We start from the raw sequence: 26,233 nt of genomic DNA on the forward strand, positions 1-26,233 counted from the left end.
TGGTGGTCAACTTCTTGGCCATAACCAAAGTATCTGAAGTCACACGCTTGCGTAATTGGCGCCTAACTTCGGTTGCAGCATAAATTGGGAATGAAAGGGGAAACAGACATCCACCCGTCTTGTACCACGAAGCTGCAAAGTATCCACAAAGCTACCTTTGCAGCTTCGTGTTACAAGACGGGTGAATGCCAATTTTTCCCTTTCATGAACGTTCCTTCACCTTGCAGGCTTCCGCAGAACTGATTTGCCATATTCAGTGTCCCACTGCTTCGGCTAGTTGATTAACTCGCTCTCGCTATGCGATGTGCTAGCCTCCTACGGTACTTAGCTAAGATGGCTCAATAGCGTTGGTGCTGGGTTCGAAGTCCGGACCAGGACGGATCTCTTGAACTGCGAAACTTCCTTTTCTGAGAAACCCATATGGATTTCCTTTGTAGCTTCATACTAAAGACGGGTGGATGTCAGTTTCTCTCTACATAAACTTTCTTCCACCTCGCAGGCTTCCGCAGAACCGATTTGCCAGAAAATGTTCACTTGAAGTTTGACATTCAGCTTAACTTAACTGCTCATATTTTAATCAGTAGCTGGATGGCATTGTGGTGTGTGTGCGTGAAAACTTTTTATTTACAAAAGTCCTGAGGCTCGACTATTTCAAGCCGAGGCGGGCCGCACCCACGATGGCACCGTTAGGCCCAGCCCTTCAGCGACATCGTGGGCACAGGGAAAGAATATATATATTTCAGCATCTGCTGAAGGAGATTGATTCCTTCCTCGACTCGCTTATTATAATTAAACCGAGAGCATTACAGTTTTGCTCCGCACACTGTATTCAAGCACCTTGCTGAGCACTGTACGTACGTATCGATTGGCGCTCTATTGCCACTCTGTGTTCTCAAATACGCTCAGCCGAAATTGTTTTTTTCAGAGCGTACATTTTCTAGCTGGTGATTCTTTTACACCAGTTTGCTAATCCCTCTTACCTGACTGACGACGTTAAGCTTAATGTCGTCAGTCTCAGTTGGTGGGTCCCAGCTTTTCGGTTGCCGAACAGGCATGGCTCTTATAAAGCAGGTCTCGCGTAAGGAATGGCGATTTTTTTTCCGACAATTATTTGTTAAGAAGCTTCTGAAAGGCCAAGCAGCTCGTCGCTTCCTATAACCTGTCAAAATATACCTGTCATTATACCTGTCAAATGGGTATGAACTAGTATTTGGTTCCTGCTACCGCCCACCCGATAGTAATGAAACCCCAATTCATAACCTTGCTGACATTTTATCAATGCTCTCTGATAGTGTTTTTCTGGGCGGTAACTTTAACCTCCCAGACATAACATGGACTACTGACGGCGCAATAAGTAACAAATCACGAATCAATACAATTTCTCGCGAAATAATTATAATAAACAATTTAACCCAATATGTACTTTTTCCGACTAGACAACAAGCTACATCAGATCTGGTCCTTTGTAACAACCCCAACATTGTGACCAAAGTCTCAACGCAACCTGGCCTTAGTGACCACGATGTGGTCATTACAAACTTAAACATTTCAGTGGTTCTTATACGAGTGCAACTACCACGGCGAGTATTCTTATATGAGAAAGACAACTTTGACACCATCCAGGCAGAATTAGTCTCATACTTGCCAACCTTCCGGCGTCTGTCAGAGAGTAGTGATCCAGAGTATTTCAGGTCCACCCTTCGCAACAAATAATCAGAACTACTAGAGAAACATGTCCCTGTAAAATTCTTGCGGCAAAAAGAAAAAAACATAAACCGTGGTTTAGTTTTGGAGCGTGCAGACTGATACGGAAAGCTAGAAGGGCGTACAAAAAATGCTGTAATAACAGCACTTCAATCAACCGCCAACATATAAAGGATGCCAACCGGATGCTAAAACTAGGAATCAAGAAAGCGAAACAATTATTTTTTTGCGCGATTAAACACAGACCTGGAAAGAAATCCTAAATCTTTCTGGAAATATATAAAAACAAGTAGAACCGACAGCATTTCAGTTCCCGCTCTAAAATCAAATGGCACTGCTATAACGACAGACGCTGTAAAGATTCAAGTGTTTTATGTTTATTTTAAGTCGGTGTTTTCGGAGAGACTAACGACTGACGCGACCACATCACTTCCTCCTAACTGTGCCTTTTTGACCATTGCATGCCTGAAATAAACATCGATATACATGGTATCGACTGTCTTTTGCGGGTAATTGCGGGTAATTTGTCATGATAATGACCCAGAGAAAAAGATTAACACTCAAAAACCACCGAAATGGTTCGGACGTGGGCTCTAAGTGAAGGAAACACTAAAGTATTATGGTAGAAATCAGTCATGAGCATGACTCAGCGTAAATGACAATGACTCGGAGCAAAAATGTTAACACTCAAAATCCACTGAAATGGGTACTCATATGGGTATAAAGTGATGGAAACACTAAATGATGGTGGTAGAAGTCATAGTCATGACCATGACTGATCAAAAATGACAATGACTCAGCGAAAAAAGATTAACACTCAAAAACCACTGAAATGGGTTCGGACGTTGGTACTAAATGAAGGAAACACTACAGGATGCTGGTAGAAGTCATAGTCATGAGCATGACTCAGCAAAAATGACAGTGACTCAGCGAAAAATGATTGACACTCAGAAACCACTGAAATGGGTTCAGACGTCGGTACTAAGTGAAGGAAACACTAAAGGATGGTGGTAGAAGTCATAGTCATGAGCTTGAGTAATGCTTTCACCTTAAGGTGTCCTAGGTGTAGCTACAGGGACTCGACTGATGATATGAATGTCATGACATGCGTGTCATGTAGGTCATGAAAGAGCCGCCTACGTCTTGGTGCTCTCATGGTCGTTTCATTAACTTGGTAGGCTCCCGGCACACTGCTTCGCATAGCATCGATTCCCACAAGACGTGGGATCTGCCGGCTTTTTTATTCGTAGAAATTTCAAATCAGCGTTCAAAGATGTTAAAGAAACACTTTATTTTTTGCATGTAAGATCTATCCTCGGTTACGCCTCTATGATTTGATTCAAGTAATAGAAAAACTTCAAAATCAGGCTGCACGCTTCGTCTCCAATAGTTACAACCCGTTCGAAAGTGTCACAGAAATAAAAGCATTGCTAGGCTGGGAAACGTTAATCACGAGCAGAAAAAATTCGGACTCAAGTTCTTCCACCGTATCTTCTATAATCAAACAGGCATTGATAGCCGCAACTACCTATCGGAGCCAACTTATGTCTCGAATCGACTCGATCACTCAAAGAAGGTGCGTGAACAGCGGCAATACGAACCATTTTGCTAAGTCATTCTTTCCACAAACGGTGAAAGACTGGAATTTGTTGCCGGAAGAATGTGTTTCAGTGTCTGATAATCGCGAATTTTTTTCGCGCCTGTGTTTCTGACAATGCTTTACTGTCTTAAATTTGTTTAAATTTTCTACTACGCTTGAAAGTGTTAACTCATTGTATGTTCCACCTTGATGTTACTTTGCATTGTGTATTTATTGCTTATTTCTGTGAATGATTTAAAATATTTTTATCTAACTGCCCCTCCCCCCCCCCCCCCCCCTTGCGATAATGCCTGCGAGGCGACGCATGTATTCTGTAAATAAAAAAAAAACGTTGCGGCTGTTAGGGTGACGATTCGGGCACGTCAATATGTGACCTATGCCTCATCTTCTACGATGGCAGAGTCGCCAAATCTCACAAGTTTAAGGTAATAAAGCTGATGCGCCAAGGGCCTTGCACCCGTAGTGCATTTGGCCCAACATTGGAACCACATAGGGACCACAACATAGGGACCACATAGGAACTTCTGGTTCTGGCCAGAATTGGAGACAGTGTACGTTGACAGATAAGCCCAAATAACATAATGGAAGACGTTTCTGCGACTTGGCGCCATCTCGTGTCCACAATAAAAAGCAATGAAAAGCACATATTCTGCGGTATTTCTACACTTTTCGTGTGCGAACCTATGAAAAGTACAATGTAGCTTACATTAGCGCATAAGAAAGCGTGAATACGTTTTCTTGTGAGTATACGGCCTTTCCGTCGAGAATTTCCGAGCACCCGCCGTGGTTTCGTAGTGGCTATGGTGTTGGGCTGCTAAGCACGAGGTCGCGGGATTGAATCCCGGCCACGGCGGCCGCATTTCGATGGGGGCGAAATGCGAAAACACCCGTGTACTTAGATTTAGGTGCACGTTAAAGAACCCCAGGTGGTCGAAATTTTCCGGAGCCCCCCACTACGGCGTGCCTCATAATCAGAATGTAGTTTTGGCACGTAAAACCCCATAATATAACTTTTTTGAATTTCCGAGCATGCTGCTCAGCCGCCATCTTGTCTGGACAGCAAAGTAGCTCGCATTGGTTTTGCCTTCGATGTTGTCTTGCGAAGATGTATTTGGGGCAAGAAATGCAGCTTCGCAATCCGGTAAGCTTTATCAGAAATGGAATGATACTTAAGATGACCACTTTCCGCTTGGTTGTCTAGCCATCCACGGCAAGTATTGGAATACAGCTAATGTAACAAGCGGCATTCGAACCCGTGCTCACTGCGTCGTCGATGCTATATGGCTTGTGCCCGTCCGTTCGTGTTTCCGCGCTATTTCCCAATCTATTCGTGTTTGTCTTTAGATTCCAATCGAGATATTGGGTAAAGGTTATTCAATGTGCTCACCTCGTTTATCTCCATTTCTAATCAAGTTGTTCACGGATGCTCTTGCGTTGCGTGTTCATCCAGAGGACGAGATGGACCACCGGAGGAACAGGCTTCGGGACGAGATCCTCCAGGAAGCGACCTCTAATGTAAGGTCACGCACGACTCTTGTCACGAACGAAAACATTCGTAACGTTTGCCTTACCTAACTGGCACTACAGACACTCACGCTCAGTTGTTCTGGTTGTGTACACCCAAATATTTGTAGCATCTTGTAGCCACTGAGGCACTTTCCATCACTATAGACGTACAACTGCGCGCAGTTTTCACAACGCGCTAGTTAGAGCCAACATTCACGAAAAAAAAAAGAACTCTACTAGGCTAAGATTGTTCGTGAAATCAATTTCCTGCAGGCAATCCTAATGCTTGACATATTAGTGACATATACTTGCCTGACATATAATGGTTGACATATACCACATGCGAATAAAAAACTTGTGAATGCGGGCACAGAACCCGAATTCACTAGCAAATCCATTAATAATGAAAGCACAACAATCGAAAAGCAGTTGAAGCACTTGAAAATGAGATGGTGCAAATAATGTAGTGCTAATCCAGGCAAGGCTGCCTAATTCCTTTGTGGACTTTCGTGTCGTTCGTCATTGTACTAAATAAAATAATTTTTTTTCTCCGAGCAAAGCTGTAGTCACTGCTTTAATGTCACTTGCCTTTGCGGCAGTCGCGGAGCAATGTCGAAAAGTCGTATCCCCCACTCCACAAGCATTCTTTTGATGCGGCTTAGCAAAAAAAAAAAAGAAAAAAAAAAGAAAAAAAAAGCCTTCGCGAACGACTACAACGCTATGCGGCGAAAGCCTCCGATCAAACACGTGACAAATATTGCTCTAACATAGCCCAAGTTTGCGGCACCAGAAAATCGTGCAAGGAACAAATTGCGCGACAAATACAACGAACACATGCGCGCGCTTCGGCAACACGCAACCAGACCAGCGGTATAGCCAAAAAACTTCATGAGCCATTCCACTTTGTGAAGGTGGATAACCAGCCAAGCTGTTTAGCGCACGATACAGAGGTGACACAGAATTTTGAACAAAGGTACGAACATATTTATTGTCCTCATTGGTGGCCATCATGACGATAGGTACGCACACACATTCGCGTATCACCTCTGTTATTAAATCTGTCCGTCAAGTAAGACGGACGTGCTCCCTTAAGCAACGGCTCATACCCCCGTAAACGCGGCCTCCCAATTACGACGACAGAAGAGAAGTGAAATTCTGCGCTGGAATGATTAGCGGCAACGCAGACGGCAGTGGGAGAAGAAGACGACGACGGCGAACTCGTAAGCAGTGGCACGAGCGCGTTCGCGCGGTTGCGCCAAGGGTCTCGGCGTCGTTCCTCGTAAATTCGCTGTTCTTCGGGCGTACGAACCACTCGCGGCCTTCCCATGGCGACGGCGGAGTTAGAATGAGGCCGCAACTTCACCTCTCTCTCCCCTTATAGCACACGCATGCGCGCAACGTTATACGCTCGAGCAGGTGTCGTTTCAAGGACACAGGTGGCAGCTAAAGCGCACTTCGATGGCAGGGAAACTCGTCTCTCTTGTGGAGGAAAGTGGTTTTTTTTTTTTTTTTTTTTTTTTTTTTTTTTTTTTTTTTTTTTTTTTTGCTCGCGGACGACGGATTTGCCCTGCCATATACAGCTTGGCTGTAAAAAATTGGCGAAACCCATCTCATGATGACTGTCGACCATAATGCGTTTAGCACTTAATCAATATAGTGGCACAAGGCATTACCACCGTCGACACGAGTTATGTATGAGGCGCGCATGGCAGCAGGATTCGCGCTTCCCTGAGAACACTCGGCGCCATGTAGCGCCGCCGCCGCGAAGCCTGCTCGTGGCCTCCGAAATGCTTGGCGCGCCAATGCGTGCGAACACTGACAGACGCGCCAACCGGACTCCTCACTCGCGCTTGTTTATGCACACGCGGCGTCATCTAGTGATACTGCCGAGAAGTGCACACGTGGCTTCCGAGATGAGAAGCGTGGCGCGTCGGTGCCTGCGAACGCTGAGAATTGTTCCCTTCTTGGCCGCACACTCAGTGGCGCACACCCAGTGTATTAACGGCGTAGCTCGCTAAAGTGTTGGCGCGAAAGGCGTTCATTGAAAAGCGTCACAGTGCATTTCTGGTGCAGCCTGCTAATGCGTCGCATTAATGAGGAACCTTGGGATTAATGGGATTATTGGGATTAATGAGAAACCCTTGTGATGTGGGCTTGTTTCTGCACAGCATAGGATAACTTTAAGGGATATCTTTCGTCATTGTAGAGTGGCGCGTTCCGAGTGGCACATACCTATGGTTACCCAAGTTGGCGTCAAAACGTTCATTGAAGCGCACCTACTGACGCATACCCGGCGACACAAGTTGGCATCAAAGAGGTTTGTCAAAGACCAGCACAGGCTGATCGGCACATGCACAGTACTCCAAGTCGGCGTCAAAGTGTTTTCAAGGCCAATCCAATTAGGTCGCGAAGCTTCGGGAGAAAAGCGGTTCAGAACAAATTGTCACCGACATCAAAGGGTGCATAGGCGCCGACGACGGGGGAGCTCCGGGGCTCGAGCCCCCTTTCGGAGTTTTCCGGGGAGGGGGGGCAGGGCGGTGCAGGCCCTGCCCCCCACTCCTAAAATTATATTACCAGAGTCCTGATACCCAAATCATTTATGGTTTCTTTTGAGTTGCCTTTACCTTTCCCTTAAAATGTTAATGTGGCTAAAAGCTCATCGCATCATTATTGACGTGGACGTGCACGGCTTTTATTCATACTTTCGTTTATTTCTCAAAATCCTGACAATAGGAAAACAAGCGCAGTAGAATTAAGCACCAACGGCGGCTACTTCATCCGTATTTTTTCACTTCATGTTATTTTAATTTCCAGTCTGAACACCATGCACAGACACATTATGTTTCAATGTGTACAAGTGACAAAGTTTATTATATTTTTAAAGAGAAAGAGGTAGCAAACTAACAATTATTTCTAATGTTATTGATACTGAACAGCCGCCACAGTGTAGCTGCACTGAGGAGAAGGAAGACGACGTGTTCCCGCTTGATACAGCGTCGCCATTTTGGCCTCCGTTAGCTTCCCTGTAAACAAATTGTAAATAGCCTTGGGCATCGCCTACACGTAACAATATGGATAACCTATGTCTAGAGAATGAATATGCTGCTGTATGTTCAACTCGCTACAAAGTGCATTGCGCGCTTTTTTGACTCTGAAAAAGACCTGCAGACTTCAGTGACCCCATTCGCAGAGTCTTTTATCAACGGTGTGGGAAATACACGTGAGTGATATGTGTCTCAGCATTGCTTCTCTTTCCAGCAGGTAATGCTAGCGACTCATGAAAGAAACACTTATAATAGTTTACAACATTTATTGGGGATGGAAACATCGCAACGTGCATGCAGAGGGCATAAATATATTGTTACAAGCACGGGGAAAAAGGGTTTATTTAGGCGTGCGAGAGCAGGAACAGCAGGCTACGAACAGCAGGAATGGCCGCTGCACAGTCGTCGTTTTATTGCGATACAATTATATGGACACTTCAACTGGATTTCTGCCGTCGCCGTCGCCGTCGCCGTCGCCGTGAGGTTCCGTATAGATAAAATTGTCGCAGCTCGCCGTATGCCCGAGCGGAGGAAGCGTTCGGGGGACGCGCGCTATCACGGAGAGCGAACGCACGGCGGAAAGCAAACGCGACCGCCGCGCGAAAGGGCGTTGGGGTATGGGAGGAAGGGAGGGAGGGAGGGAGGGAGGGAGGGAGGGAGGGAGGCGGGGCGACGCTGCGCTCCGGCACCAAAGGCCTATCTTGCAACCGGGCGCAAGGGAAACTTGCCACTCAATCTCCCACGTGAACACAACAAAGCGGGAAGGCAGCGCGGGAGGGAGCAGAGGGGGGGGGGGGGGGGGGGGCAGCTATGCCAACAACCGCGTTCGCACTTTGCCCAGCTGTGTCGCTTTCCAGCGCACGCTACACATGCAATGCTGCCCGGATCGGCAGTGCAGCGCTACAGGTGTGTCCCTTCGCACGCGCTGCCCACGGGAAGCACTTCTCATCAACACCACCGTTTCACACGCGCCTTCTCGTGGTCATCGAGTCTCTCTTCATGTCGGTCTACTTACGCCGCAGCACACCTGCTTACTTAATAAGCTCATGTTTACTACAATTCATAATGCTACCAAAGCCGCTCACCTTACTTCGTATGACATTGCTGCGTTGCTATCGCATTCATTGCTTCGCCCTTAGGGCGAAACTGTGACACTTTAGCTTACCTCACTTTAAGCCACATGAAATGACGGATTTTAACGAGCTGATTAAAACGGTTTTTCAGTCATAACTGTATAGCAGGTAAGCAAAGACGTGTGATGCAGTGCCCTGTTTAGGGCTCTGTGTCCGTGCTCTGTGGACAATTGTACTTGGCAGTGCTTTTTCTTTTTTTCTCTTCCTTTCTCCTTTGATCCGCACGTCCCTTTTACGCGCTTGGACGCAACATACCTCTCCTCGCAGACAAAGCCCACTGGGCGAGTCAACTGGCTTGTCGTGGCGTGCATGATTTCAACCTGGCGACATGCGCGACTTGTGTCCTAGCAGAGCGTCGACCAGTGTTCGTGAGGCGCGCGAGAGTGTAGTTCACTTCGCTGATCTTGTCGATGACAACATACGGTCCATCGTAGTTTGCCAGCAGCTTTTGGCACAAGCCGCGCTTTCTTGTGGTAGTGCAAAGCCAAATGAGATCACCAGTATGATATGTAACAGGCCGATGTCGTGCGTCGCAGCGTGCTTTGTAGTTTTCTTGCGATGCCAAAGTCCGCAGACGCGCCAGTCGCCGAGCCTCTTCAGTGAGGCATAGCGTATCGGCGACCGCAGGATTGTCGTGGTGGTAAAAAATGTCGCTGTTTCGCCCGAAAGGCGAAGCATCAATTGCGATAGCAAATTAGTAGAGAGCTATTCGGATTAGGGATAGTAGCTTTATCGGCTGCATAAACTTGGACAGATTCGCTTACTAACTGAATTAACAAACGTGGTGTCAGCGCGCACAAGCAAACACGAATAGATCACACTGAATGACCGCAGACAACGACTGTCAAACCTCTGGCAGCAAGCGCAGCCGCCGCAGCGGGCGAAGGTTCGTGTGGTCTATCGCTGCAACGGAAACTGAGCGGCGAATGCACAGCGCATACAAAGGTCAGAGCCGTGCAGAGATAACAGACGGTGCGGGCGACCGCCACTGCCGAGGGCAAAGTACGAGCGCAGTTGGCAGAGTAGAAGCTGCGCCCCCCCCCCCCCCCGCCTCCCTCCCGCGCTGCCTTCCCGATTTCTTGCTTTCGCGTGGGAGATTGAGTGGCCAGTTCTCCTTGCACCCGGTTGCAAGATAAGCATTTGGTGAAGCAGCACAGCATCGCCCCGCCTCCCTCCCTTCCTCCCTCCCTCCCATATCCCCACGGCCCTTCGCGCGACGGTCGCGTTTGCTTTCCGCCGTGCGTTCGCTCTCCGTGATAGCGCGCGTCCCCCGCGCGCTTTCACTCGCGCATACGGCGCGCGACGACGATATTATCGCCCTTGGACTTCATACGGTACCTCACGGTGACGGCGACGGCGACGCCGACGGCAGAAATCCGGTTGAAGTGTCCATATAATTGCTATCGCAATAAAAGGCAGGACAGTGTCGAGCGTATACCGGGGTGGGCGAGCATATAGAAGGGAGAAGGGGCTGTAACCGGTTGTCTCATGTTTGGCGGTGTTGTAGGCGTAAGTAATAAATGGTAGAACTTCCACCCAATTCTCATGATCGGACGCAACATACATGGAAAGCATATTCGTGATCGTTCGATTAGTGTGCTCAGTGAGGCCGTTCGTTTGCGGATGATACGGCGTCGAGTGCCTGAGGCGCGAGTCACATAAACGTAGAAGCTCTTCCACGATATCCGCTGTGAATTGACGTCCCCGGTCGCTTATAATAGCACAAGGCGGTCCATGTCACAGAACAATAACGTGAAGTAAGAAGAGCGACACTTCGCTGGCAGTGGCCGATGGTACACCCGCCGTCTCGTAGTAGCGCGTGAAGTAGTCGGCGTAGACAATTATCCAGCGGTTCCCCTTAAATGACTTAGGAAAAAGGCCTAACAGATCAATTCCAACTTGCCAAAAGGGGCGAGCTGGGAGGCGGCACAGTTTGAAGGAGACCAGATGGGGCAGTGGTTGGACGTTTCCGACATTGGCACTGTATGCAGCTGGCGACATACAACTCAACCGAATGTCGCATCCGGGGCCAGTAAAAGCGTTCTTGAATGCGATAAAGGGTGCGCACAGCGCCTAAATGACCGAAGGTAAAGTCATCGTGCATAGCCTGGAGGATTGCTGGTCGGAGACGCTCCGGCACCACTAGAAGGAAGCGTGCACCCGTGCTTGAGTAGTTCCTTTTGTACAGGAGCCCGTCACGTACACATTAGCTGCTTGTTGCAGTAGAACGGGCTGAAGTGAAGAGTGGTTCCAATTTGGTGTCTGTCCGTTGTTCTGCTTTGAACGCATCGATATCAGGAAAAGCGGGTGTCACAGAGGCAACAAGATGATCAAGATCGTCTGCGTCGCAGTCCGTCGTGGTAAGCGGCATGCAAGAAAGGACAGTCTGCGTCAGCATGTTTTCAGCCACTCTTGTGGGACACAGTGAAGTTATATTCCTGCATCCGCAAAGCCAAGCGCGCAAGGCAACCACAAGGGTCGCGAAGGTTCACGAGCCAACACAGGGAATGGTGGTCTGTAACGACTAGGAATGGGCGTCCGTACAAGTCAGAGTGAAATCGCTGAACCGCAAAGATTACAGCGAGGCATTCTTGCTATGTCACCATGTAATTGCGGTCAGGTTTGCATAATGAGCGGCTTGCATAAGCAATCACGTGCTAATGGCCATCATAGCGTTGGACCAAGATGGCACCCAGGCCAACGCCACTAGAATCCGTGTGGATCTCCGTCGGCGCAGTAGGATTGAAGTGGCGAAGGATAGGTTGGGAGGTCAGCATGAACTTCAACTGACGAAATGCAGAATCGCACTCGGGTGTCCACTCAAACAGTGCGTCTTTATGTAGCAGATTCGTCAGAGGACAGACGACATCAGCAAAATCAGGAATAAATCGGCGAAAGAGCAAAGACCCAGAAAACTACGAAGTTGCTTCACTGACTGCGGTGCACTGAATGCCTCAACAGCTGCCGTCTTGAGGGGATCGGGCCGGATACCGTCTTTGTTAAAAAGATGACCCAGCACGAGCGTTTGACGGTCACCAAAGTTACATTTCTTGGAGTTCAAAACCAGGCCAGCCTTTTTTGATGCAGTCGAGGACAATATTCAGGCGCGTATTGTGCTCATTGGATGTGCGCCCGACTATAACAACGTCGTCAAGATAGCACATACAGATGTTCCACTTTAACCCTCGCCGAATGGTGTCCATGAACCTTTCAAAGGTTGCTGGAGCGTTGCACAACGCAAATGACATCACGTTGAACTCTAATAATCCATCCGAGGTTATGAAAGCTGTTTGCTCCTTGTCTGCCGGGTGCATCGGAATTTGCCAATAGCCAGAGCGTAGGTCTACTGAAAGAAAATAAGAGGCCGAATGAAGGCAATCAATTGCATCATCAATCCGTGGCAACGGATTGACATCCTTCTTAGTCATGGCGTTTAATCTTCGATAATCGACGCAAAATCTCCAGTTACCGTCTTTCTTTCTGACTAGTATGACCGGAGCTGCCCAAGGACTCGAGGACTCTTGTATTATCCCATTTTTCATCATGTCACTCTTTTGTTCCCCGATTATCTTGCGCTCGTTAGGCGAGACGCGATAAGGCTTTTGCCTGATCGGGCGCGCATATCCCGTATCGATAGTATGGCGTTTTTGAGACTCGGGAATCGAGAACGCTTTGTCCGGCTGCGCAAAGTCAAACACTGACAGATGCTTCTAAAGCGTATCCACCAAGGTAAGGCGCTCCCTTGTGCTGAGCAACTTATTTATCATAGACAGAAGCTTTTTGTCCGAGACGAGGCGAAGGTCGGCAGGTTCACACGGCGAGTCTGTTAGTACGGCTACGGACGAAGACCTGTATTCTGTAAAGTAGGAGAGTTTCAAGCCGTCTGGAATCAAGACGGGTTCTGCCGAGTAGTTTGTCGTCCACAAGCCAGCACGCCCGTTGCCGATGACTACCACACAATGAGGGACAAAAACGTTCTTCTTCACATAATTTAGATGCATTGGCTCTACGGAGGCATCGAAACTGTATGGAACATCACCGCGACATACAACCGGCACGCACACAGAGGTAGACGCAGGCACAACAGTATCTGCGGATACACAAAGTTCACCTTAACTGCAAGTCTCCTCTAAGAGCCCGGACGAAACATGGCCATCGACGAAAACTTCCCCCATGCGACAATCGACGATCGCACCACACTGTCGCAAAAAGTCGATGCCCAAAATCACTTCGTGCGTCGATCGGGGAATAACTACAAATTCCGTCGCGAAAACTCGTCGCAACTCGTCGAAAACGTCGCACACACAAACAGGGCGCAACGACTCGCCGCTCACTCCACAAAACGTTGCAGCCTGGTCCCACCGACATACAACTTTGCGCCCCAACCGACCTTTAAAACCGAGACTCATTACGGATACAGTTGCTCCGGTATCCACTAAAGCCATTGTAGAAACACCATCGACAAGTACATGCACTTTGTTCTTAATCATAGCAACTGCAGGGGACATTTCTGTCGATAGCACGTGTCAAGGGACCCCACCCTCATCGGCCGCGCTAGCTAGTTTTACGGTTGCGAAGACGAGGCGGAGCGGCGCACTGGCGATGGAGATTAACGTAAACGAGGTGCACGAGAGGATGGTTGTGGCGTCAAACTCCTGTCAGATGCCGGCGAGCGCCTCCGAAAGCTTCTCTGCCAGTAATCGTTGCCAGGAGGAGCGCCAGCTGACCAAGAGGTGGTGTACGGCTGTTGAGTTGTCCTCACAGGAAGTGTGGTCCTCGTTGAAAACCTGGATCGACCATTCCGCATTGTTGGGCGACGATTGCAAATCCTCGCTATGTGGCCCGCGACACCGCATTGGGAACACACCGGCAGAGGCCGCAAATTTCGATGTTCCTCCATGTAGTAACGCATGTTGCTGTCGACTGCATATATAGCCAGCAGGTGGGTCACATTCATCATGGCTAGGCATCGGCCGCCGGGAGGCGCGCGTGTGGCGAGGGCGTTGGTCGTAGTCATGATCTTGATAGCTCATGGTCCCTTTAGTTTGTGGGGTAGACCTATACTCAACGGTCGCTGCGTGAACCATCGGTTGCCATGCGGTCGAAACGGCCGTGTTTCTCATCTCGCGTGGCGAGAACGCACCAGTGATGCCGGGTGTGCGACGGTAAATCTCTTCACGATGGAGCAACTCTTCGCGAAAAATCTGCCGTATTGTTGATGGAAGGTCAACACATGAGCTCGGCTCTACACTTGCCACCGTTGTGACTTAGCCAGGCGACCAAACTTCGGTGTTATCCGTCGCATCTTCAGCGTGTCAAAGGTCCTGTAGTTGCGAATAACGTCAGACACGGAATCCAAGCTTTCTTTGCCGATCAATAAAGTGTAGACGTCTTCGGCGACTCCCTTCAACAAATGTCCAACTTTGTCATCGTCAGACATTTGAGAGTTAACTATTTTACACATCAGACATTTGAGAGTTAACTATTTTACACAGTTTCGATAAAGAAGAAGAAGAGCCGAGCGGAGTAGACGTGCTTCGCATGGGCTCTGTCGACTTTCCTTATTCTTGCAAGAAATTCACATCGGAGGACCAAAGTGTTTGTCAGAAGGCCTTCCTGAAGTCATCCGGAACCCCCATGAGAAGTTTGAAGACCGTGAGTGCATATTTTTTTGCGCTTTTGGACTTTGAAGTTCTCCGGGGCGGCGCTGCCGTGTTAAGCCTGACGCCGCCGTACGTGGCAGCGAGGAGGTAGGCGAGGCGTTCCGCCGCCTTTGCCGCCGCTCGCTCGCTTGCTACGGTTTCTCGACGCTCACTATGGCGCACATCGCTGGATCCCAGCCGGTCGCTTCTACTTCTACCGGAGGGAGTGGAGATGGTGCTGTTATTACAGCCCCACTCGCCCCCGGTGCTATTGTCCAAGCTACCGCCGGGCCTTCGTCGCAAGAAACCACTGCCATGGACTTCCAAGACATCTCGGAAGATCGCCATGACGATTCTGCCATTATGGATGAGGACCTTTCGCAAGGGACGCCATCGGAATGTCCTTATTCCAATTGGTCTCTACACCTCAAGCGAAGAACGAAGAAGAAGCTCGCCAGAGGCGAGCAAGTACGCGTGGCAGGCAGGGTGATCTCTCCGGTATCACCCTCCTCAACCACCGCGTTTTCGTTTTCATCAACATCCTACGCAGCTGCAGGCGCTGGGGCATCAAAGAAGCCTTCTTTTAAGAAGAGGCGACGACTCCCCCCCCTGCCACGTAGCGACTTCAAAATCATCATCCGGCCCAAGAAAGGCCTTCAGGTGAAGAGCTTCACCAACCACCAAATCTCGAAAGCCGTCTCGGCCGCCTGCGGAGGAAAAGTTGACGATTCGCATTTCCTCGTGCGCTTGAGACCCGGTTCCAACATAATCATTGTTAGTACCCCAGATCAGGAGGTCGCCGATATTGCGCGCAAGATCACGCGGATTGTGTTAGGCGGCAACCTTTACGAAGTTAACTCTTACGTTGCGGCACCGGACGGAGTGGCCCGGGGCGTCATTCATGGAATCGACCCGGATACCCCGCCCGAGGAGCTTATGACCCACCTAAGGGTGAGGACCCAAGGCGTGGAAATCGTGAAAGCCCGCATGCTGGGAAAGACCAAGACGGCCGTGATCACGTTCAGCTCTCACGTAGTTCCACGATACGTCTACTACTACGGAGGGGAGACCGAGTGCCACCCCTACAAGCCCACAAAACAAATCTGCTACGTGTGCCAGCGCATGGGACACCGATCGGACGTTTGTCCTACCCCGAACATCAAGATATGTCTAGCTTGCGGGACGCACGACCCCACGGACGACCACGAGTGCTCGCTCAAGTGCGCAGTCTGCGGCGAAGCCCATGCCACGGGGTCTCGCGAGTGCAAGCAAAGGCTGAAAAACAACAGTACTACCACCAAAAAGCATCCTCCGCCCGGAAGGTGGACGGAAGACTACGACAATGGTGGAGGAAGGACAAGGCGAAGCCACCTGCGGTGGTTCAGCTCGGAGTCGTCGGCGAGCCGTTCGAGGTCCCGGGCCCAGTCCAGGTCGAGGTCCCGGTCCAGGTCGAGGTCCCGGTCCAGGTCGCGATCCCAGTCCCAGTCCAGGTCCAGGTCCCGATTCCGCTCGGAGTGGCCAAAGCCAGGAGAGAAGCAAGGGCAGCGGCCGCCTTCTACCTCGTCATGCACGTCTAAGCAGAAAAACCATTCGGGCAAGAAGAAACAAGCCAACAACAAGGTGAGCCGGAATCAGTCTAGTACCTCCTCCGCTCAAAATACCAGTGCCAATAGTAACTGTTCCCCAGAATGTACGCGCATTAGGGAAGAAAATAAAAAACTCAAAGCTCAGGTTAATGACCTAAATCAACGCATGCAACGCTTAGAAGCGATGCTAAGCAAAACAAACAACAACACAGAGGCAGGGTCGCAAAGCGGAACGAAAGGCTACCAGCCCACCATTTCCATTCCTCCCCCCTCAAGAACCACCACGCCCTCCTCGCTCCCTGGTGCTGTCTCGGCAGCAGCAGGCCTGTCAAGTGTAGTCACCCTCGAAAGCATTTATGCTACGATGCAGCAGATGCTTTACCAGATGGGCGAATTGAACAATAAAGTCAAGGAGAACACACTTAGCAGTGAAGACCTTGAAAGAAGAATACGCAAGGTTGAGTTTGGCTCGCGCAAGCGGGTTGACGACGAGAACAACAACACACGCGTCAAGGCTTACAGGCGCATAAACAATACGGGTGACGTCAGCGACGCCGACAAGTGCGACGGCGGCGGCATGAACGTCAGCAATGGCTAACACCACACGCAGCGCCCACGAACACCTCGAGATCTGGCAGTGGAATTGTCGCTCTTTCAACAAGAAGGCAAGTTCGCTCCAGCTCTTCATCCAAAACCACCCATACCCCCCCGACGTCATCTGCCTTCAAGAGGTCGGGAACCAGCCCATCAAGCTACGGGGTTACTACGTAATTAGGCACGTGGGATCACCAAAGGTTGCGGTTTTAGTTCACAAAATGGTGACGGCCGTGGGACAACATTACCAACATCATGACATTAACCACGTGCTAGTGGAAGTCCTCCCGCAAAAGAGGGGTAGACGTAGCACTTTCATCTTGAATTTGTACAGTCCGCCGAGGGCTCAAAAGGACGACTTCCGCAACATCATTTACGACAGCGCGAGAGCCGCTGGCTGCAACCAGCTGGTAGTGGTGGGCGATATGAACGCTAGACACACGGCTTGGGGCTACCAACAAGACACGCAGAAGGGGAGGTCGCTCATCGATGCGGTTGACCAGACGGGCCTCGAATTGATAACCAACCTCCTCCAACCAACCCGTGTAGGCAACAGTGTTAGTCGGGACACGTTTCCGGACCTGTCATTTATCAAAAACGTAAAAGAATACTCATGGACGCACCTGGGCGAAACACTGGGCAGCGATCACTACATCCTCAGCATCTCGGTGTCCACCCCGAAACTCAAGAGAACAATTGGAGAAATTAGGCTCACGGACTGGGATGCGTACAGGCAGTACCCCCCACCCGAAAGCGGTATAACGGACATAGCGGAATGGATGAAGCACCTCCGAGACGCCCACATCCAAACCACCAAAACCATCCAGCGCACGGTCGAGACACCCGAAGTTGACCGCCGGCTTTTACACCTGTGGGAAGCCCGTGAGGGCCTCCTCAAACGGTGGAAGCGACAGCGGTTAAACCGGAAACTCCGTCTACGAATCGCGCAAATAACAGAAGAAGCCAGAGATTACGCGACCGAGCTGACGCAGCAAAATTGGGTCCAGTTTTGCACCTCGCTCAAAGGTACCCTGAGTACGGCGAAAACGTGGGCCATCCTGCGTTGCCTGATCGAGCCCGACAAGGCCAAATCGACAACCAGTCGGACACTTCAAGAAATCGCTCACAAATTCCCCGGGAATGACCAGGATCTGATTGACACCCTAAAAACCAGATAGCTGGGTAGCGACCCCATACGACCCTGCCTCCTAAAATACGAAGGGGAACCAAGACCAGAACTGGACGCTCCGATCACGGAGGAAGAGGTGTATGCCGCGGCACGAGCCCCACAGCGCAACACTGCTCCCGGGGCTGACAAAATCACCAATGCCATGATTAGAAACCTGAGCCCGAAGCACATCTTGGACTTGACCGAATACCTAAACGAGGAACTCTGGAGCAAGGGCCACGTACCGAACGAGTGGAAACACGCGGAAGTCGTGACCATTCCCAAGCCAGGCAAGAAGCCCGCGATCGACGCCCTACGTCCCATCTCGCTGACTTCGTGCCTCGGCAAGCTGTACGAGAGGGTCATCGAAGCTCGCCTCCAACACTACATAGAGGACGGTGACCTCTTCCCGCACACCATGCTTGGCTTCAGGCCGGGACTTTCTGCGCAAGATGCTTTCCTAATCCTGAAGGAAGAAGTTCTCAAGGGCATCCCGAAGGGAGGAGAACACCTCCTGCTCGCACTCGACCTGAAAGGGGCCTTCGATAACATCTCTCACGAGGCCATTCTCAAGGGACTGAACGACACCAGCTGCGGAGAGCGCATCTTTAATTACGTCAAATCGTTCCTGACTGGCCGGACGGCAACCATCGGAATAGGCCAGACTAGGATTCTGGGTTTTTGGATCCAGAGCAACTTGAAAGCATCCCACACCATCCAAACCCTAAGGTCCACCACCAACCAGATCTCGCGGATTATCAAACGAATAACAAGAAGCCGCAAGGGCATGCGAGAAGAGGACACGCTCCGCCTCGTCCAGGCTCTGGTGATCAGCAGAGTAACGTTTAGCATGCCGTATCACTACGACTCGCTAAACAAACGCGACCAAGAACAAGTCGATGCCATCATCAGAGGCGCGTACAAAACGGCCCTGGGTCTCCCTGTTACCACCTCAAACGAGAGGTTAGCGGCTCTCGGCATCCACAACACCTTCGCTGAGCTGTCGGACGCGGTTATGGCTTCGCAAAAAGCCAGACTACAGAACACGGCGGCGGGCAGAGCCATCCTCCACCGGACCGGCACGGCCACGGAGCTTCGTGCCCTCGATGGGCAACGATCACTCCCGCCCGAGGTCAGAAGCAAGATCACGGCGAACCCCATACCAAAGCACATGAGTCATGAACTCCACGAAGGACGACGCAAGGCGCGGGTCAACAGACAGCGCCGACAATTCAAGAGTGACCCGTACGTACAGTACGTGGACGTGGCGGCGTACCCCGCAGGGGGCCTCTTCGCGGTAGCCGCCGTGAACGGGAGAGACAACTCCTTAACCCTCGCGGCCTCCGTCAGGGCAGAGACCCCAGCTGCGGCTGAGACCATAGCCGCAGCGCTAGTAATAAAACAACATGACAGGGTGGGCAGGGAAGTTCATGTCGTTACCGACTCGCAACAGGCCTGCCGAAACTTTACCAACGGACGAACACCGGTGCTGGCGGCTCAAATTCTAGGCCCGAGGTTACAAGAAACCCATCAAATCACTTGGACGCCGGGTCACGCGGGACTGGAGGGGAACGAAAGGGCGAACGCCTTAGCTCGAGCGCTAATTAACCGACCGGGGCAAAACCAATCGTCTTATCAATCCCCTCCCTTTACCTTTGTGCCCCTGCCATCAAATTACTGCGACCGACTCGAAATCCAGCGACTCAACCGCAGGATTTATCCTCCCCCTCACAAAAATCTCAGCACTGAAGAGGCAATAGCCCTCAGACTTATCCAAACAAACACATTCCCAAACCTACACAGATACAGCAAAATATACCCACAAACATATCGCGGCATCTGCCCCTGGTGCGGCGACACACGCCCTACACTCTTTCACATCTCGTGGGGGTGCGGGGGCAAACCTCAACATTTAAAGACGCCTAACACGTCATTTGAGCGGTGGGAGGTACAGCTGACCGGCGATACCCTGGCGGGACAACAAGCTCTCGTCCAGCAAGTACGTCGAGCAGCCATGGCCAGTGGAGTCCTGGAATGAGGACACCACCCACTCGTTCTCAAGATCAACGATCTGAATGGTCTAAATAAATGTTTTTCTCTCTCTCTCTTACACAGTTTCAGCACTTCTTCGATATAAGTCATACAAGTCTCGCCGGGAACCTGGGCCCTTTGCGAAAGTGTCTGTTCAGCGCGTTTCTTTTTTGCACTGGAGTCTCCAAAACACGCTTTGAGCTCCTCGACAAAAAGCTCCCATGAAGTGAGCATGTCTTCATGATTCTCATACCAGACTAGCGCTGTGTCGGTAAGGGAAAACACAACATTGGACAATTGTGCGGCCGAGTTCCAACCGTTAGAACGGCTCACCCTTCGGTAGTTCGTGAGCCACTCGTCGACATCTTCTCCGGCTTTTCCTCCGAAAGTGAGTGGCACCCGGTAGTACTGCCATGGAACACCAGGTGCTGGCCTTGAAGCCGCGTCAGAGCCTTCGGAAATCTGGTGGCAGGCGTCTTCAGGCATGTTAGGCGAGAACGGCGGAAGTCCAGCAAGTCGACGGCTTCGGCGAAGTTGTAGCAGCGTAGGCTCCGTAGTTACGTAGTGTACCCCGCACCTCCACCAATTTGTTACGAGCACGGGGGAAAGGGGTTTATTTCGGCGTGCGAGAGCAGGAACAGCAGGCTACGAACAGCAGCAATGGCCGCTGCACAGTCGTCGTCCTTCTCTTCCTTTCTCCTTTGATCCGCACGTCCCTTTTACGCGCTTGGACGCAACAATATATAATGAACTTAGTAACCAAAGCGTCGCCAAGCCAGATTCACTCGAAATGAGAATCAATAGCAGTCATGCGCAGCAAAGCTTTTACTAGGACTCAGAATAAAAAAAAGAGGCTGCAGTTTCGCCGCAATAGAGAAGCTGTATTACTGATAGCGATGCATAAGACAATTACACGAAGGATGATTCTTCCCGTACCTTCACTTACGGAAATGCGACCTACACAAATTAGATGTCCTTATCCATAACGTCTACAAGAAGGCACTGAATTTACCATCTAAAACATTCACCTCGCGGCTTTTTAAATTAGGTATACACAACACGGCCGGGGAGCTTATCGAGGCTCATCTCACGAACCAAATTATGCGCTTGAGCACTACTACAACAGGCAGGAAGGTCCTTGATGATCTCCCAATTGATATTGCTCCTACAGCGTCAGCCAAGCTAGACATACCCCATGAATGGCGATGCTGTTTCCTGACATTGCCTTTACCTCGCAACATGCACCCAGATTACCACCAAGGAAGAAGAGCAGCCCTGAATGAACGCTATAGCAGCGCAGAGGGAGCCTACTTAGTTGACGCTGCGGGCCCAGTTAGAGGGATTTCAACAGTAGCAGTCATCCACCAAAATCAGGCAGCTGACGGTCTATCAGTAAGGTGCTCGGATGCATCGATTGTAGAAGAAACCGCGATCGCCCTTGTAGCCAACACGCTCTTCTGCGGAATTTATACTTACTGACTCTAAGGTAGCATATAGGAACTACATGATAGGATGAATTTCACATCTAGCTCACACCATCCTATGGCAGGCACGAACACGAGCCACGAGAAAGCGGCTCATATGGGTGCCGGGTCACTAGGGGGTAGCCGGAAACGAGTTAGCACACAACTCGGCCCGAGTCTTCTTTAATTCCCCGGGCTCTGTCTACTGACCCCTCAGACCGCGGCATTCAGTTGCCAGCACCCATTACAACATACGCAGATATACTGCAACTATATCGCCTGCGCAGACAAACTCTACCTCATCTCGCTAAGCGACTTACTAAAGCAGTAGAGACTCGTCTGCGCAGGCTCCAAACTATGTCGTACGGCAGCCCGGCCGTGCTGGCCAAAATAGATCCCGAACATTTTGACGCTACATGTAAATTCTGTGGCTGCCGGGCTGACCTGTACCACATGGTTTGGTCGTGCCAAGCAAACAGCAGCATAGAGCATATTACCCAGCCGACGTGGGAGGGGCGGGAGGAGGCCTGGTCCAGCCCGGCTCTCGAGGACCACTGGAGCCTCGTGGAGCAGGCGCAGTTGGCAGCCCTGTCCAACGGAGTCCCGGAATAGTGACCCGCCCGACCAGCAATAACTAATACAACATATAATTTTCAATAAATAAATTCATTCATTTATCATCATTCATTCATTCCCGTATAAATCCGTGTAAGAGCCACACACCCAACTTGAAAGCAAATGCTTTTTTTTTTTTTAATCCAACCGAGAAGCAGTCGCGTTCACCGCTGATTCCGATCGCGCTCCACTGCGAATCTTCCCGCGCAGTGTACTTTCGCGCGTCGCAACTATAAAAAAAAAATCGGTTACTACTTAAGAAGACAGGAGAGGCCCTGATCACTGGAGCGCAGCAGCCGATTGCCACCGCGACTAAAGAAATAGTCCCGCTGACGCGACTCGGCCCAGCTTGAAGCGCGGGCTGCCATGTAATCTGTCGGCGGAGCCACCGGCTGTCTGGCTCATGACGTCAGTCTAGAGTGCGCACCCATTGGTGGATTCTCGTGTGCATCCGCCTTTGAGGGGCAAATGTCGCTGCCTTCTAAAGTTGTACACGACTATAGATGGCAAGAGGAGGCGATCGTGGAGGTTTACCGCGGATTTCATACTTGTAGTTGGAAAAAAATTAGATAAAATGGCCTGGTCCCATCTAAGGCTCGTGAAAATTGCGGCAAAAAAGTGCGGCCCTCGCACGAGTTACGTTGGTTATATCGCCTATAGGAATTGTAGTAGCATTTACTTACTAATTAAAATAACAAACATCGTGCAATGCACCGACCATGTCAGCCTGTAAATATCTCGCTGGATGACCACGAGCAGTCGCTATCACCACGCTGGCATTATGAAGAACGCCGGCAGCGGGGACGAACGGTTCGTACAGCCATGCGATTCACCGCGACTCCGAAAATTAGATTCATCATCATCATCATCATCTGCATATTTTTATGTCCACTACAGGAAGGCCTCTGTCAGCGATCTCCGATTACACCTGTCTCTTAACTCAGTCTATATGATCTGCAACACTTGGGGCGTGGAAAAACTGCCTGAGAAGGAAGACAGCGCGCATGAAGTTAGCAGCCATCCCTGCTCGCCCTTTATGATTGCACCCCCCGATGTTTACCAACAATTGGATACGGCACGCGGGCCGGATAAGCGTCAACCGTGCAGTCATTCGCAGCTGTGGCAGGACTAGATGAGAAGATGCGTGCTCTCCTCCCCATGGGCGCATTTGTTCACGTGACCTCCAACTAACCAAAATATTGACCGCTAGGGAAGATAATGTCGATCAAGCCGCCATCCTTTTCGGCTCAGTGTTACACGCTTTTTCTCTCACCCACAGGTCGCTCACTCGTATGACTTTTGGACTTTATACGGAATATCACAGCGACGACGACAGCGAATGTTTGCCTGGAGTGTCGATACAATGGCTGTTGCAATAAAAAAAGAAAAAAATTGAAGGACAATTTGTAAAATTCAAAGTGTGTTCGGCGAAAGCCTGTTGCCATTCGACTGACTATGCCATGTCTTATTGTTTTTTGTTTTTGTTTTATTGCGATAGCAATTATATGGACACTCAAAAGCAGATTTCTGCCGTCGGCGTCGCCGTCGCCGTCGCCGTCGCTGTCGCCGTCGCCATCGCCGTCTCCGTGAGGTTCCGTATGACGTCATTTGGAGATGAAATCGTCGCCGCGCGCCGAACGCTGTATGTGCGAGTCAAAGAGCGCGAGGGGCGCGTCTTTCATGGGGAGTGAACGCACGGCGGAGAACAAACGCGCGTTCTGCGCCGTGCTCGCTTAAGGGCTGCAGAAGTAGGCGTCTCTTTTCTCCTTTACAATCACCATATATGTAGGACAAACGCGCCTTCTTCAGACGCGCGAGAGGCCGTGGGGGAGGGGGAGGGAAGGGAGCCGACGTTTAGCTGCGGCACCAAGTGCCTATTTATATCAGAGGCTCCGCGGGCAAAAGATTATATCAGAGCTAACGCGGGCAAAACGCCGATGGCGTCGACAACAGTTCTGCGTGTTGTTGCTACCAAAGCCGCTCACTTTACTTCCTATGACATTGCTGTGTTGCTATCGCATTCATTGCTTCGCCCTTAGGGCGAAACTGTGACATTTTTTTGTTTGTTTTTTGTCGTCGGTGTGACCAACTGATCGCCGGCGGGGGGGTGGGTGCTCTGCCCCCCCCCCCCCCCCCGGAAAACTCCGGAGGGGGCTCGAGCCCCGGAGCCCCCTCGTAGTCGGCGCCTATGCACTCGCACATACAGCATACGGTCAATGCAAGTTTTTTTTTTTTGTATTCCCGGACGCGACCATCGAAGAGAGAGCCCTTAACAGCTTCGCTGTAAAACATTAATAGGTGTCACTTATGATACAACTAAGATGACTTGAAGGCGAAAGCCCGAGCGCGGCTAACTCAATGACATGACGACCACTTTTAACAGCGGAGCTGTTCAAGCCGGCCGTAATTTGTGCCGCGAGCCGCAAAACCTCACTGAGCTGTGACGTCACTGCGTTGCCTAGCAATCCCGTACCAGCTGTGCGATAGCTTCGCAAGACTCCGCGCCTAGAGACTGCGCGCAGCGCGTCTGCTCCGCTTGCCATAAACGTTCCGTGTAGCAGGTGTGATGGCGGGATTGCTAGTGTGCGGGTGGTAGTAGCAGCCATGGGGAGACGGCGGAAGAACCACACTCCCGAGGAAGAGGCCGCTTTCCGGGAATCACGCCGCTTGGCCAAACAATAATACAATCGCCGGCTTCGAGCTGATCCTGCACAGAGAGCCGAGGAAGCCTTAGCCAAGCGACGGCGCAGAGTCGAAGCTGCGTCTCGCTTCTCTTAGCTCCGGCAACGCTCCTCCGCCGCCGCGCCAGCGATGACGTCACTGCGTGTTGCATAGCGCAGCTTGCAACACCGACACCGCGTTCCAATGCCGACACCGCGTTCCAGCAGACCCGCTCCGTCATGCGGTCACCTAGCTTACCCAGCTTCGCCCAGCCATGTCATTGCTTCGCGCTGCAATTCTTGCTTTGCTTAGTCATGACAACACTTTGTGAAGCTTGGCCATGACGTCATACTGATTATAAAGATCGTGTCGCCGCGACGGCGACAGACCTAACTCTCGTAGACTTGGCACTGAGTAAATGTAACATGGGACGGCCGAAGAAGTACAATACTCCCGAAGAAGCCGCTCAGCTGGAGGCTCGTCGTGCCGCCAGCCGAGAACGAATGCAGCGATTGCGAGCTAATCCCGAGTATCGCGCCGAAGCCGCTGCTGCTAAACACCCCAAGGCTAGTAAAACCTGGAAGAAGCTACGTTGATCACCAGCTCCGCTGTTTACTCCAGCCTTGCACCACTAGTGCAAGCTGCCCACTTATTTTTTGTTCACTCCGAACCTATATTTTTCGAAGTCAATTTTGCAAGTCTTCCTTATTTCACCAAACTCGGACCGTGACTCAGCACTTATTTTTTGCTGAGTCACTCTCACTTGGAACATCAAGTATCACATATATGTTTTTGCAAGTCACTCCGCCACTCCAACACCCCTTGATTCACTCTTAATTCGCACTTGATCTACTCTTGATTCACCCTATCACTGCTTGGTTCACCTTCATTCACTCTATCCCCCCCATCTCGGTTTTACTTCCATCACACTTAGTTTGCTCTATTACTCCAAATTTCCGATTTTCATCACTCTTGATTCACCCTATCACCGCTTGATTCACCTTCATTTACTCTCATTTACTCTTTATTATCTTAGCTCACTCTATCTCATCATTGCCTTTCGTTTGACTCATATCACCCAATTTATCCCCTTTATTTCACCATCGATTCACTCTGAATTCACCCATCAATTCACTCTTCATTCACTTCATTCACCTTTCTGAATAACCATTTTTATCATTATCATTACCATCATTACCCATTACTGTATTTAATTCTCGGTTCCTGGCTACTTTTCGGGATTTTTTACCCATTTTTCCGCTATTAATTTAATGACTACGATGATAATTTATCACTATTTGCATTCCTCATGTAATTACCTATCGATGGATATGTAATGTTATAGGTTTTGTAATGATCTTATTGAGTTATCGATTTTTGTACTTTTACCGATTTTTTTTTCTCCGATTTTTGACTCCACTTTTTCAAGGTCATCTCAAAACGAGACATATAAGGCTTTCGCTTTAATGTTAGCGCGAGAAACAGG

The 26,233-nt window shown here is 50.3% G+C and overlaps 2 protein-coding genes across 2 annotated transcripts in view; one reads left to right on the plus strand and one right to left on the minus strand.

The window, feature by feature from the left end:
• LOC119455273 (uncharacterized) overlaps positions 1-26,233 on the plus strand; it is a 191,245-nt gene that overhangs the window by 152,475 nt on the left and 12,537 nt on the right. The window contains exon 11 of the mRNA XM_037716676.2: positions 4,755-4,819. Within this exon, the coding sequence (XP_037572604.2) occupies positions 4,755-4,819 (65 nt within the window). The remainder of the gene's footprint in view (positions 1-4,754; positions 4,820-26,233) is intronic.
• Positions 1-26,233, minus strand: part of LOC119456414 (putative deoxyribonuclease TATDN2) — a 362,817-nt gene that overhangs the window by 51,011 nt on the left and 285,573 nt on the right. The gene's annotated exons all lie outside the window — the stretch shown is intronic.

The sequence above is a fragment of the Dermacentor silvarum genome, chromosome 6, assembly GCF_013339745.2.
Source record: "Dermacentor silvarum isolate Dsil-2018 chromosome 6, BIME_Dsil_1.4, whole genome shotgun sequence".
In the NCBI taxonomy this organism is placed as follows: Eukaryota; Metazoa; Arthropoda; class Arachnida; order Ixodida; family Ixodidae; genus Dermacentor; species Dermacentor silvarum.